Source organism: Panicum virgatum, chromosome 3K (assembly GCF_016808335.1).
Source record: "Panicum virgatum strain AP13 chromosome 3K, P.virgatum_v5, whole genome shotgun sequence".
NCBI lineage: Eukaryota > Viridiplantae > Streptophyta > Magnoliopsida > Poales > Poaceae > Panicum > Panicum virgatum.
This window is the reverse complement of record NC_053138.1, coordinates 15,308,328-15,326,139: the sequence shown is the minus strand read 5'-3', so window position 1 is coordinate 15,326,139 and position 17,812 is coordinate 15,308,328. Positions and strand designations below refer to the sequence as shown.

The following is a 17,812-nucleotide window of genomic DNA, read 5'->3' as shown; positions in this document are numbered from 1 at the left end:
CCTCCCGTAGAGGGCTTCAAACGGCGACATCTTTAAACTTGACTAGTAGCTGTTGTTGTAAGAGAACTCTGCATATGGCAAACTGTCTTCCCAATTTTTACCATAAGTAAGAACACAGGCTCTTAGCATGTCTTCAAGGATCTGATTAACTCTTTCGGTCTGGCCATCAGTCTGAGGATGATAGGCTGAACTGAAGTCCAACTTTGTACCAAGTGCTTTATGTAACCTGCTCCAGAATCTCGAAGTGAACTGGGTGCCTCTATCTGACACAATTCTCTTAGGTACTCCATGCAACTTCACAATACGCTCAATATATAATTTGGCTAATTTATCACCTCCATAAGTGGTACGCACTGGGATGAAGTGTGCCACTTTAGTGAGTCGGTCAACAATTACCCAAACTGAGTCATGACCACTCTAGGTCCTTGGTAGACCGGTGATAAAATTCATACTAACTTCATCCCACTTCCATACTGGGATCGACAACGGCTGGAGTAATCCACTGGGCTTCTGATGCTCTGCCTTAACCCTTTTGCACACATCACAATGAGCGACGAATCGAGCGATATCCCCCTTCATACCATTCCACCAATACTTCTCCTTAAGGTCCAGGTACATTTTCGTAGTGATGGGGTGAATGGAATAGGCAGAGTTATGGGCTTCATCCAAGATGGTCCTAAGGAAATGACCTTGCTTAGGCACACATAATCTCTTCTTGAACCACAAGACTCCATCTTTATCTACTCTGAAATCTGGGGCTTTGCCTTCACTGTTGCGGCCTTTAATCCATACCAATCTTTTATCCTCCATCTGAGTTTCCTTGATCTGGTCATCCAGGATGGGGTGGACACTAAGATTATAGTTGCAAGAGCGGCGTACAACCCTTAGGTTCAACTTCCTCATTTCTTCACTCAGCTCTGGGGCTTGTGTGACTAAGTGATGGCAATATGCTTTACGACTGAGCGCATCAGCCACCACGTTAGCCTTTCTAGGGTGGTAATGAATTTCCAAATCATAGTCTTTGATCAACTCCAACCATCTTCTTTGTCTAAGGTTGATGTCTGACTGGGTGAAAATGTACTTCAGGCTCTTGTGATCCGTGTAGATTTCACACTTGTTCCCGATCAGATAATGTCTCCAAATCTTGAGGGAATGCACCACTGCGGCTAATTCTAAGTCATGGGTGGGGTAGTTCTGCTCATGTGTTCTCAACTGTCTTGAGGCATAAGCTACAACTCTTCCTTCTTGCATAAGCACACAACCCAATCCTTGTCGGGATGCGTCGCAATAAAGGACAAAGCTCTTCTGATTATCTGGCAAGACTAGCACTGGGGCAGAAGTTAGTCGCCTCTTCAACTCTTGAAAACTTCGCTCGCAAGCTTCAGACCAGACAAACTTCGTGTCCTTCCGGAGCATCTCAGTCATAGGCCGGGCTATCTTAGAGAAACCTTCGATGAATCTCTGGTAATATCCGACTAATCCCAAGAAACTCCTGATCTCCGAGGCTGAGGTTGGTTGCTTCCATTCTGATACTGCCTTGACCTTTTCTGGGTCTACTTCAACACCTTCAGTTGTTAAGACATGACCCAGAAAACTGACTCTCTGCAACCAGAATTCACACTTACTAAACTTGGCATACAACTGGTGTTTTCTGAGCTTTCCCAGCACAACTCTGAGATGTTGTCCATGCTCCTCAGCACTCTTAGAGTAGACTAGTATGTCATCTATGAATACCACGACAAACCGATCTAACTCTTCCATAAACACCTTATTCATGAGGGTCATGAAAAAGGTAGGGGCATCACTGTGAACTCATACTGGCCATAACGAGTCCTGAAGGCTGTCTTGGAGATGTCCACTTGTCGCACTCTGAGCTTATGATAACCTGACCTTAGATCTATCTTGGAGAAGAACTTAGCTCTCTTCAGCTGATCAAACAGGTCATCAATCCGAGGCAGAGGGTACTTGTTCTTGATGGTGACTGCATTCAGATCACGGTAGTCCACACAAAGTCTCATGCTTCCATCTTTCTTCTTCACAAACAGCACCGGGGCTCCCCACGGAGAAGCAGTAGGTCTAATAAATCCCTTTTGTTGAAGCTCTTCAAGCTGCTTCTTCAACTCGGCAAGCTCTGGGGCTGCTAACCGATAGGCATTCTTTGCTATAGGCTTAGTTCCAGGGACTAAGTCAATAGTGAACTCTACATCTCTTTCTGGAGGCATACCGGGTAATTCATCCGGAAACACATATGCGAATTCCTGAACTACTGGCCCATCTTCTGGGGATTCTGCTTGGATGTGGTTCACCATGGAGTCTGATAGGCTAGGCTGGATTAGGCATGTGATTGTAATCCCTTGGTGGTTGGTGACTGTCACTGCTCTCTCAGCACAGGCTATGTTTTCACGGTGTTTGGTGAGCCAGTCCATACCGAGTATGATATCTATCCCTTTGGAAGTAAGGACTACTAGGTTGGCAAGGAATACTACCCCACTTAGGTTTATAGGGATATCTAATACACCTAAGTGGCAGGGTAGGTGACCTCCAGGGGAACGGGTCATTAGTGGCCTCTTAAGGGTTATATTAGGTATATCATGCTTTTCCACAAAGTGGGAGGATATAAAGGAATGCGATGCTCCAGAATCAAAAAACACTGAGGCTAGAGCTGATTGGACTAGAAACTCACCGAGAATCACTCCTGGTGCATCCTCTGCTTCTTCAGCATTCACATGATTCACTTTTGCCATGCCGAAGGACTGTTGCTGGCTCTTAGCAGGTGCTGTACGGTTGGCTCCAATTGGCTGTTTTGGTCCTTGCACAGAGTTGGAGAAAACAGAAGGAGCGGGCTGACTGAGATATGGACAGTTGGCTTTGTAGAGTCCGGCTTCACGGCAGTGGAAACAGGTCTTCACATTGGTTACTTGACTTCTGCCAGACTGTTGGGTGCGGAAGGTACTCTGGGTCTTCATAACAGGAGCTGACTGAGCTGGCTTCTAGAAAGAACCGGGGTGCGCTTTGAATGAAAAGGCACCCTGGCTCCTTGGGCCTGAGTGAGCCAGATACTGGGTCCTTTGGAACTTCTCCAACTGCTGGGGCTTCTTGCTTTCAAACCGACGTTTGTGCTCACTGAGTTCTGCCTTCCTGTTTCTCTCAGTGGTGATGACCCTGTTGACCATAGCATTAAAGTCACTGTGGGTGGTGACTTCAACTAAGGTCCTGATTTCAGGGTCAAGCCCACCAAGAAAAGCTTCTTACTTCTTCTCGTCATCATTGATATCCTCTGGTGCATAACGAGACAACTCGGTGAACTTATGAAGATACTCTGTCACAATCATACCACCTTGACGAAGCTTTCTGAACTCATCCCTTTTGAGCTTCATAACTGTGACACCTCTGGTGTTTAGCACTGTTTAAACATACAATTAACATCAAATGACACAGTTAACCCTAGTTTGGTGATTACTTAAAAGCCGAAATTCCGTTTAAATACACCAAAAAGTCAACTCTCGCACCTTTGCTCAAATGAACGTTTGCCCAACACGAAAGTTGTAGAGTTTGACAAGATAAACAACTTCGTGTTCAAAGTTTTTCAAGTTACAACATGAAATTATGAGTTAGCCCGAAAAACAAGTGGGTTCATGAAATTTGAATTCAATTTTTAAACTTTCAAATCGTTGCTCAAACGAAGTTTTGCCTGAAAGGAAAGTTGTAGGAAATTGAATTTTGAACAACTTTCGTGTTCAAAAATTTTCGAGTTCCCATGGAAAATTTTGAGTTTGGATCAAGTCAAATCGTTGACCCTCTTTTCTCTCTCTACTCCCTTTTTCTCTCTCCTCTCTCTCTCCCTCGCTGCCCCTCCCCTCTCTGCGCGCGCGCAGGCACTTGAGCGCACCGCGCGTGCGCTCGCTGCCTCGCTGCGCCGCTGCCGCGAGCTCTCGCTGCCGCCGCGCTGCCTCGCCGCGCCGCTGACACCCCCTACCCCGCTCGAGTGCGCACGCGCCCGGACGCGCTCGCTGCCGCCGCCCGCACGGCACCCTCGCCACCAGAGCCCGCTGAGCCTGCCGCGGCGCCAGCACTGCCCCGCCGCCCGGTCACGCCACGCACGCCCCTCCCCGCCATTGACCCCGCGCCGCATTCGAGTGCTCGTCTGCCTCGCTGTGCCACGCTCGAGTGCTGGCACTTCGCGACGATGGCGACGCGACGAGCCGCCGCCCACGCCAGTGCGCCGCCCTTAACTCCTCCCCGGGCGAGCTCCCCTCTGCAGCCCTCTCCTTCCCATTTTGCTTCGCCACCCCGCGTTCCCGCTCCTTCCCTCTCCATTCCACCTCGAGCCCAGCCCCCACTCCGCTCCCCGCGCCCTGGAACGCCGCCGCCCACGCCATTGCCACCGCCGAGCACCACCTCACCGCGGAGCCCCCACCTCCGGCCTCCCTCTACCCCAACAGAGCCCGGGAACGGGATCCCCACCTTCCCTTGGTGCTCACCGTCCCCCTCCTCTGTCCGCTCCGGCCACCGAAGCTCGCCGGGGCAGAGCCGCCGCCAGCGCCGCCTGCCACGGAACCCCCTGCTCCGCCCCTCCCCGACTCCAATCAACCCCCGAGCTAGCTTCCTCATGGCGCCGTGAAGCTCCCCGGCCTGCCCCTGCCCCTCCTCTCGCGCCGGAGCGCCGCCGTCGCAGCTCGCCACCGCCGCCGGCCGTGCTGCTACGGCGCCATCCCTGCTCCGGCCATCCCCGTCGACCACATCACCCACCCCTAGGTAGAGCTCGGTGAGCTCTCACCCCTGGACACCATCCCCGCCGCCGGCGAGCCTCCTCCTCGCCGGAAAACCCCCGCCGCCGCCTCCCCTGTTCTTGGCTCCGGCCAAGGGCATGTCTGTGAGCCCCTAAATTGTTCCAGGGGCCTAGGTGCAAGTTTACATTTCTTTTTTCTTTTTGTTTTGAAAAACAGCAAACTTGTAAATTCGTTTAAAAATTGTATAAAAATCATAAAAATTAAAACTCAACTGTTCTGAGTTCCTTGTGACTATATCTACAACTTTCATGTTATGCACTTTTTCATTTGCTCAATAGTTTTTACTTCAATTAAAATACAAAGAAAATGTACTTTATATTAGATCTCAAGTTACAAGCATGAGTTGTTAGCCATTTTTGGCCAGTAGGGTACATGTTAGATGTATAGCCTTGTGTAAAAGTTTCGTGGACAGTTGACATGCCTAGCTATCAGTTTCTATAAATCTTATTGTATGCCTAGGAGGGATAGTTTTTTTTATTCAAGTTGTTATGATATGTTTCATGGGTTCAAACTTTTACAGTACTTGTATGTTAGTTCCCAGAGTCTAAATAAAAAGTTTGAGAAATTTTAGTTAAGTCAATCTGGAACAAATGATTTTTGGTGAGGATAGATACTTTAAATCATTAAAAATAGTTTCTTTACATGAAAAATTCTAATAATTTTTATAGTGGTTAAATTTCAGTCTATAACCGTGCTGGTAAAAGATGAGGCTCTAGAACTTGCTATAACGGTTTGTAGAATATAATTTTGATCCATGCAGATATGCTTTGTACTATTTTTCATGCCCTGTACAAAGCTTGTTTAATTGTGAAAAATTTATGGAAAGCTCATCTTTAGGTAGGAAACACTCAGTTAAAATTTTGTTACTATTACTTGCATAGTTTGACCTGTAAAATTCATTTTTTTCCCTAGCAGTAGCTGTTTGTTTTATTTTTCATGGTTAATAGGCTGCAGGAAATGGGCTGAAAATTTTACAGTAGGCAAGTTGCTCAGATGTGTACCTTTCATAAAAATTTCAAACCCAGAATCTCTGTGTAACTTTATTTATGATAAGGACATGCTTAACCTAGTAATAAATGAAAAAAATCATTTTTCTTTTGACGCATAGGGAGAAAAGGGAAAATCCACCCTAGTTACTTTGTGAAGTCAGTTATAATGGTTATTACTCTATAAATGATTGCCCAAAATGATGTGATAGAATATTTTGCAAATCATCTTGAGTTGCGTTGGTTTACAACTCTATAGTGAAGAATTGATTAAATCGTATCACTAAAATAGCTCACGCATATGCATTTCGTATAGATTCGACTACTCTCCCAGACGGTACGTACGAGCTGGTGCTGGAGTCCGAGAGTGAGCAGCGTGAAGCTCAAGTGAATCTAACTGAAGTCACTGAAGACCTGAACCAGAGTTTAGAAGAGCCCAAGGCTAGCTTCGCTCAGGAAGGCAAGCCCCGGAGCATGTCCTACCTTTTCTAAATTTATGCAACTATTCATATTCCTATTTATTTGTGCATTTAAGTTGCAGGAATTGTTTGGAACCTTAGTTGCATGATCCTAGGTACCTATGCTTGAACACTAGTATGTGTAGGTCGCTAGTTGGCTATGCTAATGGTTCGTTAGAAGTCGAGTGATTTCCTGTCACTCGCGAGCTCATAGGAGTTGAATGCTTACTACACACTGCAATATAAGGTTTACGGGCGGGGTTGTTGTACTCGTGATACCCTGTCTGTTTAGCAAAAATGGATAAGGCCGCGGTGTGTGGTAGTGGTGGTTAAGCATTTGAACGTACTAACCACATGCCGAGAATATGGTAATCGGTAAGCTTAAGTACCTGATGGAACCGGCCGTGGAACATACTCCCCACTGTCTGGTCTATGGTCACGCACGGGTGCAGGGCACCCTAGGGCAGTGGGCCTGTTCCATGCCCGGGGAAAAGGGGAAAAGTCGCGTGGGTGATTGCATTCCCCATGCGTGTGTTTAGGTCTGCCTGGCCAGGTTAACAAATTCGATTCGAATCGTCCGTCTCTCACGGATATTGAGACTGCTTAACCCTTTTGCCACATAGAGTAAGAAGTGGAACAATGATGATGAAAAATATGGTTGAATGAGGAAAAATAATTGTTTTTCACCATGAATGCTTTAGGATAGATGCTAATGTAGAATGGTTAATCAAACTAGAACTTGAAAGCTAAAATCGGAAAATAAGGACTTACTCTATATTGCTTTTCGGCAAAGCCAAACCCCTCAAGCCAAAAGCCTTGCATGTCTAGTTAGAGGACTAATTATGTCCTAGCCGGGTAAGCCTTGCTGAGTATTAGTATACTCAGCCTTGTTTGTGGCTCAATTTTGTTTCAGGTGATACTTTTGAGGACATGATTGCTAGTTTGACTTGGCCGTGTACTCTGCCTCCTGGTTGGTCAGTGGAGTGGGATACGACTCCGGCCAACGCTGACAGTGCCGAGTGATGTCATGTACGGGCTTCATCATGACCTCACGGATCGTCGTTTAGAACTCGTTTTATTTCCGCTGCAGTGAACTCTGAACTACTTTTAATTTTCGAACTTCAAGTACCTTTCGGAGATTTCGAACTTGGTTTGTAATATTTAAGTTAAGACTCTGTAATGTAATGTATCTGTGAAATGTTGTACTCTCTGGACTCACCTTCGTGTGAGTTGCATGTAAGCTATGGGTTCGATCGACGCTCAGGTGGATTCTTCGGGACTTTACCCGACAGCACTGCCGAATTACTCCATTTGAAGTGCGTGTTAGCCGGGATTATCGTTAAGATGATGGTTAGCGCACTTGAGCCGGATTAATTAGGGCGGTACTGCCACAATAACACTGCTGGGAATGTGATGTTCTCTGAAGATCTTGACAAAGTCGGCCCATACCATCTCGTTAGCATTTTCGTTTATTTCCCTATAACTCTGCCACCAAGCAAGGGTTGGTCCCCTTAACTGCTGTACTGCGAGCAAAACCTTGTCTCCATCATCTGCATGGACCACTTCAAGCTTTATTTCGATCTCTCGCAACCAATCATCTGCCTCAATTGGGTTGTCCGATCCTCCAAACTTGGGTGGCTGCAGGCGGTTGAAATCTGCAATTCTACTGCCATTGCCATTATGATGCATTGCAGGTCTATTGTTGCCAGGATTGCCTTGAGCTTGGGCTGTGAGAGTGGTCACAAGAACTTGGAGGAGTTGGTTCTGCTGCTGTAATATGGCTGCCAGATCAATGGGTGCTGGGGCACGGGGAGGTGGCGGCGGTAGGTGTCCATTTTCTGGTGCCTCTGGGGCTACATTCAGAGGGGCTTGGTTTCTCGGGTTGACCTCGTCACCGTCTTCCTGAGCATGGAGTCCCTGGACTCGGCTCGAACGACGGGACATCTGCGGTCAATGAGAGCAAGATTAGGTGACTCCCCTAGTATATTGCTGGGGTAGATTTGTATATATATATATATATATATATATATATATATATATATATATATATATATATATATATATATATATATATATATATATATAATAGCTCACAACACAAACGAATCATTCAAGCACCACACAAGCATTCATTCAAACAAGCAGGGATACATGACACGACGAATTACAATAACGTGGCTCGACTTTTAAGGGTCGGCCGGAACGACTCGACTACTGAACCCTACAACACGGTCTTCGGGGTCACTGTTTCCGGGAGGTTGTTTGAAAAAATTTATAAATATATTTCATTTAGTACTTCTAAAATTTAAATGGCAAGATTCCGTTTCCAAAAAATTTTAGGAGAGAAACTAAACACGGCCTTAGAACATGAGTAGTATTTTTTTTGGAAGTAAAAAAACATGAATTTCCGAGAGCCTTTGTATCTGTTATACTATGTTTTTTATTTAAAAATAATACCCGCAAAGGAAAATAACGCGTGCAACATTTATCCATCCACATGTAGATGCATGCGTGGATGATGAGCTGGCAGTTCCAGGATGAATAGTGACATTTGGATCGATTATTACGGTGTCAAACAAAGTCAGTTTACAAAACTAATTCTAGAACCCTGCGCTAGCGACTCTGAAGAATCTAATGAGACCTTTGATCGCGCGATTAGAGGATAGTTACTGTAGCATCACTGTAGTAAATCATCGATTAAATACCGCCATTAGATTCGTCGCGAAAAGATACACTCATCCTTAAAAAAATTTTATAAATAGACTTCATTCAGTTCTTCATGCGGAAAAGATTTTCTCTAGGCGCTAGGATTCAAGCGCGCAGCTAAACAAGGGCAAGGTATACAGGGCTCCTGTCCAGCTCAGCCAAGCACAGCGCATCTGAGTCTCTGACCGGTGGGACCGATACACCGCCCCAGTGTCCCGACACGACAAGTCGACAACTACTCCCCACTTTTCCCAAAAAAAAAAAAACACTCCCCCGTTCAACGGAGCCAGGGGGGAGTCTCCTGACATTCACGTCGTCCTCTCCCTTTCGTCCTCCTCGCAAGTCGCATCCCAGCAGGAGAGGAAACAAATCCAATCTCGCGGCGGGCTGGGCCGGTGATCGTGAATCCGGCTTGCGTTGGGCGGCGCCATGGCGAGCAACAGGGCAGGCGGCGCCGGCTACGAGAGCGGCAGCGACCACGACGGCGCGCTGCAGAAGCCGCTGCTGCCCAACAGCGGGAGCTGGTACCGGATGGGGATGGGGTCGCGCCAGTCCAGCCTCAACGCCGGGACCTCCTCCATGGCCGTCCTGCGCGAGTCCCACGTCTCCGCCTTGCTCTGCACGCTCATCGTCGCGCTCGGCCCCATCCAGTTCGGCTTCACCGGTGGCTACTCGTCACCGACGCAGGACGGCATCATCCGGGACCTCAACCTCTCAATTTCCGAGGCGCGTCCTTACTCTGGCACTGGCAGTAACTTCTACGTTATCTGCTTCCGTTTTATTACCCCTTTTCGCTTTCAAGTTTCTTCTCGCCTGAAATAATTGACCGTGCCCTGCAGTTCTCTGTGTTCGGCTCGCTGTCCAATGTCGGCGCCATGGTCGGGGCCATCGCCAGCGGGCAGATGGCTGAGTACGTTGGCCGTAAAGGGGTGAGAAATTCGCTCGTTTTCTTCATTTATTTCTTCATTTACTTGTTGCCTGACCGTTAGTGACACCTTCTCACTTCTTTTTGGTTTGGATATCTGTGTGGACTGTGGAGTGCTTACCGATTGAAATTAAAAGTAGATTATTTTTTTCTCAGGAACTTCTTGTGCGCTTAGTTAAACAAGGTTATGACCTTAATTTTTATGCTCATAAATTCGTAAGTATCTTTTTTTTCAATGTTTGGCAACATCAACAGTTAGCATGCATGACAGTTAGTTTCAATTAAGCTGTTGTCATCAATGGAAGAGATTTTTTGTGCTGAAGCTGTACTCTTCTACACTAATGGGCTTGCTAACTGTTTTGCAGTCATTGATGATTGCAGCGATTCCGAACGTCATTGGTTGGCTTGCAATCTCCTTTGCAAAAGTATGGTACTAAGTGTTTTCTTAGTTTATCTCCACACATTGCTTGACAGATAGCAAAGTAGGCTTGATGGCTGGTGATGTCTTCTCCACAGGACTCTTCGTTTCTGTATATGGGACGCTTGCTTGAAGGATTTGGTGTTGGTATCATTTCCTATGTGGTTAGTATAGTAATACCCTATGCATGATTGTTTTCTGCGTTGTAGATTCATGCCTTAGTACTCGTGCTGTTTAAGCTGTCCAAATGTAAAAAGGAAAAAAGAAAGTAAAGAAGATCAGTTGAGAGATGTCAACATTTTGAGATGAAGTGATCCATCCCTATAAATTTATTTTCGTTTGCAAAATAACAATGGAAGCAGGGACTGGTTAAAACAGCTATTTTTTTGATCTGTGAATTTCATGACACCAGGTACCAGTATACATAGCAGAGATATCTCCTCAGAACATGAGAGGAGCTCTTGGCTCTGTGAACCAGGTTTACTCATACTCACAAACATCTTATATTTTTTGAGACAAATACTTTGGCTTCTTTATGCCGACCTCGTTGTGCAATTGTTCGTTCTACAGTTGTCTGTAACCCTTGGCATCATGTTTGCCTATTTGCTCGGCATGTTTGTTCCTTGGAGGCTTCTTGCAGTAATAGGTAATGTGGCTGAACCCTGATACATTGATAACGCTGCTGTTGTTATAAAGTAATTGCTGTTAGTTTGCACTTCAACTCTGACGTTTCAGCTGCATGATCAGCTGTGCAAATGATTTTGTTGACGTATAAATGAATTTCCCACCTTTCCCATCACTTAAGACTTTTGGGTTGAACTGTTCGGTGCATGCAACTTAATAGATTTTGAGCAAATATATATTGAATAAATAGTAGGCAAATATTTTTATTTAGATTCTATTGCAGATAATTTTTATCCTAAAGTGTTTGATGCCACGCTTGTAGGAACCTTGCCTTGCATAGTGTTGATACCTGGCCTATTCTTCATTCCAGAATCTCCAAGATGGCTGGTATATACATGTACAAGTTGGATAATCAACTCTAAATCATGGCGCCCAACTGAATTTTCCAATTCACATTTTTTCCCTTGCATTTCTAGGCAAAGATGAATAAGATGGACGATTGCGAGACTTCTCTACAAGTTCTGAGGGGATTCGATGCTGACATCACTGCAGAAGTTAATGATATAAAGGCATGCATTTTCTTTCATTCTTCTAGACTGACTAACCACAATTTATGTGAACTTCACTTTGGGTATTATTATGTTCTTAACACTGGGCACATGTGTACTTCATTCTTCTGGAATCAATCGACTAACTTTTAGCTTTGATACCAATTATGCAGAGAGCAGTAACATCAGCAAACAAAAGGACTACAATCCGTTTTCAAGAGTTGAACCAAAAGAAATACCGCACACCCCTAATGGTAACTTAACTTCAGCTGCTTATTTCGTACCAAATTAGTAATCACATTTCATAATTGTCAGTTTGTGACAAAGCTACAACTTCTCACAGCTAGGAATTGGCCTTCTTGTGTTGCAACAACTAAGTGGAGTAAACGGGATACTGTTTTATGCAAGTAGCATCTTCAAAGCTGCAGGTAAGCGGAAAATCTCCTTTGCGCATAGGGGCCGGTGCCCTTGTTCACTGGCTTGTTTCTTTTCATTACTAATTGAGCATAATAAATTTTAGGATAGAAATTTTGGATGACTTGCCAATAACTGGGAAGTGTTTGCTAGGTAACTAACATGAATATCTGAAATTCTGATTGACAATATTTTTTTCCAGATGTAGGAATAGTGTAGTGACTAGTGACTACAAATATCAAAACAATGAAATGGGAAAAAGTAGCCTTACTGTTCCTAACACTAACATTTTCAAAAAAGTTAATAAATGAATCTCCTTGTAACTTGTAACATGGTTCCTTGAATCCTTAATGAATGATGCCATTTTATTGTTTATTCAAAAGCATTGTGTCTCCTCCGTATTTGTCTACAACAGTGCTGGTGTAGTCAATTTTAGCTTTTATATTCAAATTTAACAATCAAAGTTCTTCAGGGCTCAAGAACAGTGACCTGGACACATTTGCACTTGGAGCTATTCAGGCATGTAACTAATAACTAGGCAGACCTGATTTAGTCTCTCTGAATCTTATATTAAGCTTACAACAGCACTCCATCAGGTTCTTGCCACTGGTGTTACAACCACCTTCTTGGACAGAGCTGGCCGACGAATCCTCCTTATTGTAACTCCTGCTTCCCTCTAAAGCCATTATTAGTTTGTAAGCTTTCTGTGGCTTAGTTTAATGTCACTTCAAATTACAGATTTCTGCTGCTGGGATGACTCTAAGCCTTCTTGCAGTTGCTGTTGTATTTTTCATCAAGGTATGTTCAGGAACCTTTCAGTTTCAGATAATCTGATTTGAAAATAACAGTTCTTCTGTGCTCTTTGTACTACTGCAGTATTATTGCAAGGTCTCTCATGTCAATGCACTGGAAATTCTTCTTTCTTACCATGGTTTATTCGTTTCAGGATAATGTTTCACATGACTCTGACTTGTACAACATCTTAAGTATGGTGTCCTTGGTTGGTCTAGTGGTATGTCTGTCAATTACATTTCTTCTGAACATTTATTTCTGAATGTGGAATATGTGCCGTAAATTTTTAACACAAATACTCCATTCAGGCTTATATAATTGCCTTCTCCTTCGGTATGGGTGCCATTCCATGGATCATAATGTCTGAGGTATAGTACCTTATCGCATAGCTAATATGGGCATATGGCACATAAGCTGCCTCTTTCCCAGTTTTTGGTTTTGACTGAAGAGCAGTATTCACAATGTAATTCTGGAGCAAGTGCTCTCAGCCACATGAAGTAAGCAATCTGTAAGGCTTATTTCAAACTTTGCATTTTGTCAGATCCTCCCGGTTAGCATCAAGAGTCTTGCAGGAAGCTTCGCAACACTGGCCAACTGGTTGACATCCTTTGGAATAACTATGACAGCAAATTTGCTGCTCAGCTGGAGTGCTGGAGGTCCATATACATTTGTGCTTCTCTTATGTAGAGTTGGATCATATATGATATATCAAACCTTACACAGGTTATCTTTGTTCTCGAATTGTACAGGTACTTTTGCTGCGTACATGATTGTGAGTGCTTTCACTCTCGTGTTCGTCATCCTTCGGGTGCCAGAGACAAAGGGAAGAACCCTTGAGGAGATACAATGGTCGTTCCGCTGAGCTCCAGCATTCGTCAACATAAGCAATGGTTCTTCGAGTTTTTTTCCCTTTAGATGGCAAAAATTGGTTCACATAATCAGTGTTCCTGGCTATTCTTTCCCAACTCGAATCACTGGATAAAGGCCATGCATTCTTTCTGTTCATACTATGTTTTGTACATGAGATTTTACATAATCTTGTTTAACATTTCCCAAAATAGACATGTAAATGATTGTGCAGTGACCTATCCTTCCCCCTTCAACAATGTACAATCATCAGCAGTTGTCAAAATAAATGGCAGTTGGCAGAGATTGGTAAATACAGTGTAGACACTAGCAGTTTGGTGTGTTGTTCCTATCAATCAAAATTTTCAAGCACATTTCTTATAGCCTGCCTTTGACATTTTATTCAGTCAGTCCCGTTGGTACTTCTGCTAACTGACAGTGGTCTTGTTCCGACAAGGCCGGGTCATTTTAAACAGGAAACAACTCGAGTAGAAAACAGTAGACTGAATCAAAAGGAGGATCCTTTCGTGGGTCCCGAAATGTATGCAGTGATGCAGTCATGCAGAGCAAGTGATGATTGATCATTGGAGTGACCTCACACTGCGTAAAGGTGTGCGGACTGTCTGTCGTCGTCTGTATCAACTCACCTTTTATGATCAGATGCTGATGATTACCGAACAGTGAAAAGTACTGTTAGTTAAGTCGCAGACGAAATCTAGAGAAGAGGTAATTTGGCACGCGGGCTTCACTTCCAAACTTGCATGTTGGTCGTCTAGCACTAGCAGTACAATGCAACTTTGTGGTTGTGATCTCATCGCTAAACTGATTAAGCTGGTAATAAAAAAAAGTTACTACTATTGTCGTCAGTAGCCTAGCGCTAGTAGTACTGGAACAGGGTGGGCCTCTCCCGGACTGCGAACGCCGGCGAGGAGGGCATCACGTTGAGCATCCACGACAGGCAGGGCCCGTCCGCCGCGGCGTCGACGACGTCGCCGCCGTACATCCCGAATGACGCCGACTTGGCCGCGGCCGCGCCGTAGCATCCCCACTGCGGCTGCGGCGGCTGCTGCCTCGCGTAGCCGCCGCACGCGTACTCCTGCGGCGCCGGCGCCGGCGCGACGGCCGCCGCGGCGCGCCGCTCTTCCTTCTTGTACCGGATCCCGCAGGCGTTGCACAGCGACTGCGAGGGCACGGCAAAAGGAAACTCGGTGAGATCAAACTCGCGACGCGCATGCATGGCGTGGCGTGGCGTGGCAGCACCAGGCGGCGCCACGCGAGAAATGAGGCTGTGTGAACGACGCGCCCGCACCTTGGGTCCCCGCGGCCCGTTCCGCCAGAGCGGCGTGGACGTGGTGTCGCAGTTGGCGCACCGCCGCGCCGGCGAGCCGCGGCCGGACGATTCCTTGCAGGGGGCGGCGCCGCCTGCTGCGCGCGCGTGGCCGCCCGCGCCGGCGCCCGCCTCCGCCCGGCGCGTGGACGGCGTGCCGAGCGACAGCGTGCAGTCGACCGGCCCGCCGCCGTAGGGCGGCCCGTCCTCCTCCTCCTTGTAGTAGTAGCACTGCTCCGCCCCCGCGGGGAACAGCATCGAGAAGGCCGAGGCGGCGGCGCCCGCGCACCGGCCGCCGCAGCCCCCGGCGTAGAACCCCCCGCACGCGCACGGCGCCAGCTCCTGCAGCATCCTGCGCAGACGCAGCACGGCTACAAGCTACCACCACTACAGGCTACTGCAATACTACAGCGCGGCCGGGCCGGGGGCTTAGCTCCTGCCCGCGGTGGCGACCGGCGTGGTATATATCGGGATGAGGATTGGATCGTAGCGCGCGGGCAGAGTGCGCAGCAGGGGACGTTGAGGTGATCGAGGGATTGTCGGCCGCGAGGGCAAGTCGCAACAGCGCCCGTGTGCACTGGCACTGGCACAGGCGCACAGCGGCCGCGATCTCGAGCGGGCGGCTGGATGGATCGATCGACAGGCGGGTGGATGGGTGGGTGGGTTTGAAGCTGCGGGGTGTTCGTCGTGGCATGTGGCCGCGGGGGTTTTATAAGGACGGAGGACCGAGGACGTGTGGTGGCGGGGTGCGGGGTTGGCTGGATTCGGTGGGGGCGCGGGAAGCGATGCGATGCTGGTGCGGTGTGGCGCGTGTGCCCGCGCGCATGTCTGCCTGCGTGTCTGCCGCCTGCCTGCCTGCCTGCCTCCACTGGGGGCTCTCTCTGCTCTGCGGCGCGCAGGCGGCGGGCGGTCAAGGGAGTGCGCCGGGGCGGTCAAAAGAGAGGGGGGCGAGGCCGGCCGCCCGCCCCGGCCACGTGAAACGGGGGGCAGTCTCCCATGCGTCGCCAGCCAGGGCGGTCAAAAGAGAGGCGGGGAGGGAGGGAGGGAGGCTGGCCCAAGGAAAATTTTCTCGGCGAGAATTTTTCGAGAAAACCGAAAATCCTGTTTCTCGGCGGGGTCCGGTTTTTTTACTTATCGCCCGAAATTTTCGGTCCTTTTGAATATCCGCCGAAACCAAATTGGTGCAGCCAAATATCAGGCCACCCGCTGCCTCCTAACACTAAATCTTATTCATATTCCATTCCCCATCTCTCTCGGTCCCTCCACGACTTCATAGGAAGCCATGGCGATAGCGATGACCATATTAAACAGACTGTTTATTATGGCAAGAAAGTCATATTTATATGCATTGTTGTATCTTGTTTATACTATTAGATTGTTTGGAAATAATCTAGGTTACTTCCTGCATAAATTGAGAATTTTTTTCTAAATTTCATCCGAAATCAAAATGACAAATCCGATAATTTTCCGAGAAATCCGATAAACGCGTTTCTCGCTGACCTCCGGATTTTTTTCCTTACCGGTAAGAAAAACCCTGGGCTGGCCGCAAAGCCTGGGGGCGCGGGGGAGTGTTGTGCTGTAGCCTGTAGGAGTACTTGGAGCAGGGAAGGGCGGAGGAGCAGTGGAATCGCACGTCGCCGATCACGAGGCGCACAGTCCGATCTGTTCCTCCAGGGCTAGTCCGATCTATATTCCCTTGAATATACTCCAGTGTGGGTTTGGAGATCCGTCGTCCTGTGGCACGAGTACAACGATGTGCTTACTCGTCTGAATGAAATCAAATCAAAGGGGGATGGGTTCTTCACTTCTTCAGTCTCTAATCATATTATATAGAGGATCTCTTTACTTTATCATTCCAGCTCTCAGCTGTCAGGTGTGGAACGAACCTAGAACGGGAGAGCACGCATCATCTTCCCTCTGGTTTGGCCGGGGCGGGCGTGGCGCAACGCAACGCAACGGATACGCCCTCAAACGCCGTGTCCCTGCTTTCCTTTGCAAAAATGAAAAGCATGTCCCGGCGTTCGGCTACATTATCAAGCGGAGCAGCAGGCTGCAAACTTCGGGGCAAGGCATAAAACAACAAAGGAAGAGCCAAACAAAGAGCCCCGCCCTGGGGCTAGAAACGGGAAAGAGGAGGAGATAAAGAAGAGAAATCGAAAGGAGCAAAAGGGAAAAGAGGGGGCGACGGGCGCGAGCGCAAACCATCATTACCTTCGCATCCAATTCCACGCGCCCGGATAAACCCCCGAGAAAAAAAGACGTGGGGGGCATAATTGCGAGCTTGCATGGAAGAGATGGATCCATCGATGAATTCTGCACGCGCCCATGGCCATCAGCTGCCACACTGCCACACCATGATGGCTATCGAGCCGTTCAAAAAAGCCCCGGGTCGAATCGAATCGCATCGAATCAGAATGATCGATCGATCGGGAACTGAAACTGAATCCAGTTGCGCGTCTCTTTGCTCCTGTCGGGCGACTGGTTAGGTCAAAGGATCGGGTCGGGCGCGGAGAAAGCAGCCAAAGGCCAAAGCCGGGGGGGAATGGAATGGAGCCCATGATTCCGTTTGCCGCGGCCCGTCGGCCGAACTAAAGCGCCGACACAACCGCCAGCTCGGCCCGCAATCGATCCGGCGGCCTCTGCGCCGCAGAGCAGAGGGTTCCTGTAGCTTTGCGTGCCTCGTGCTCCGTGCTCCCCCGCATCTCCGGTGAGCAAAAGCCACTGGCTGGCTGACGGCAAGCTGTACAAGTACTAGAGGTAGGTGCCGTGCCCTGCCGCCGTGGCACGCATGTTCCACGCTGCCACGCATGAAGCGAGTCGATCAGACAGAGCGGAGAGGAGGAGCAGGCGGGTGTTGGGTGGGCGGGGCCGCGCAGCCGATCCGGCCGGGGAGATCGCCGTTCCCAAAAGTTGCCCCGACACGGCCAGGGCTGGGCCTAGAGATTGGCGTCTCGTTTGATTGCCTGGAACACATGCAT

The 17,812-nt window shown here is 47.8% G+C and overlaps 2 protein-coding genes across 3 annotated transcripts; one reads left to right on the top strand and one right to left on the bottom strand.

Moving 5' to 3' along the window:
• Positions 1-9,208: 9,208 nt before the first annotated feature.
• On the top strand, positions 9,209-13,837 carry LOC120697811 (sugar transporter ERD6-like 4). 2 transcript variants are annotated; one of them, XM_039981162.1, is made up of 18 exons: positions 9,213-9,666; positions 9,780-9,869; positions 10,022-10,081; positions 10,231-10,290; positions 10,382-10,447; positions 10,696-10,761; positions 10,854-10,929; positions 11,230-11,294; positions 11,384-11,476; positions 11,629-11,709; positions 11,799-11,883; positions 12,342-12,388; positions 12,466-12,528; positions 12,608-12,667; positions 12,816-12,881; positions 12,970-13,029; positions 13,203-13,317; positions 13,411-13,837. In XM_039981162.1, the coding sequence occupies exons 1-18, from the start codon at positions 9,370-9,372 to the stop codon at positions 13,521-13,523; spliced, it is 1,563 nt and encodes a 520-aa protein (XP_039837096.1). In that variant the 5' UTR covers positions 9,213-9,369; the 3' UTR covers positions 13,524-13,837. The 2 variants fall into 2 exon arrangements, with proteins under 2 accessions (XP_039837097.1, XP_039837096.1); XM_039981163.1 differs by lacking the exon at positions 10,022-10,081 and having other exon boundaries at positions 9,209-9,666.
• A 304-nt stretch (positions 13,838-14,141) lies between these two features.
• Positions 14,142-15,574, bottom strand: LOC120697815 (GATA transcription factor 15-like). The gene is made up of 2 exons (XM_039981166.1): positions 14,817-15,574; positions 14,142-14,687 (listed from the first exon to the last, which is right to left on the bottom strand). The coding sequence occupies exons 1-2, from the start codon at positions 15,183-15,185 to the stop codon at positions 14,385-14,387; spliced, it is 672 nt and encodes a 223-aa protein (XP_039837100.1). The 5' UTR covers positions 15,186-15,574; the 3' UTR covers positions 14,142-14,384.
• Between the last annotated feature and the right edge of the window lie 2,238 nt (positions 15,575-17,812).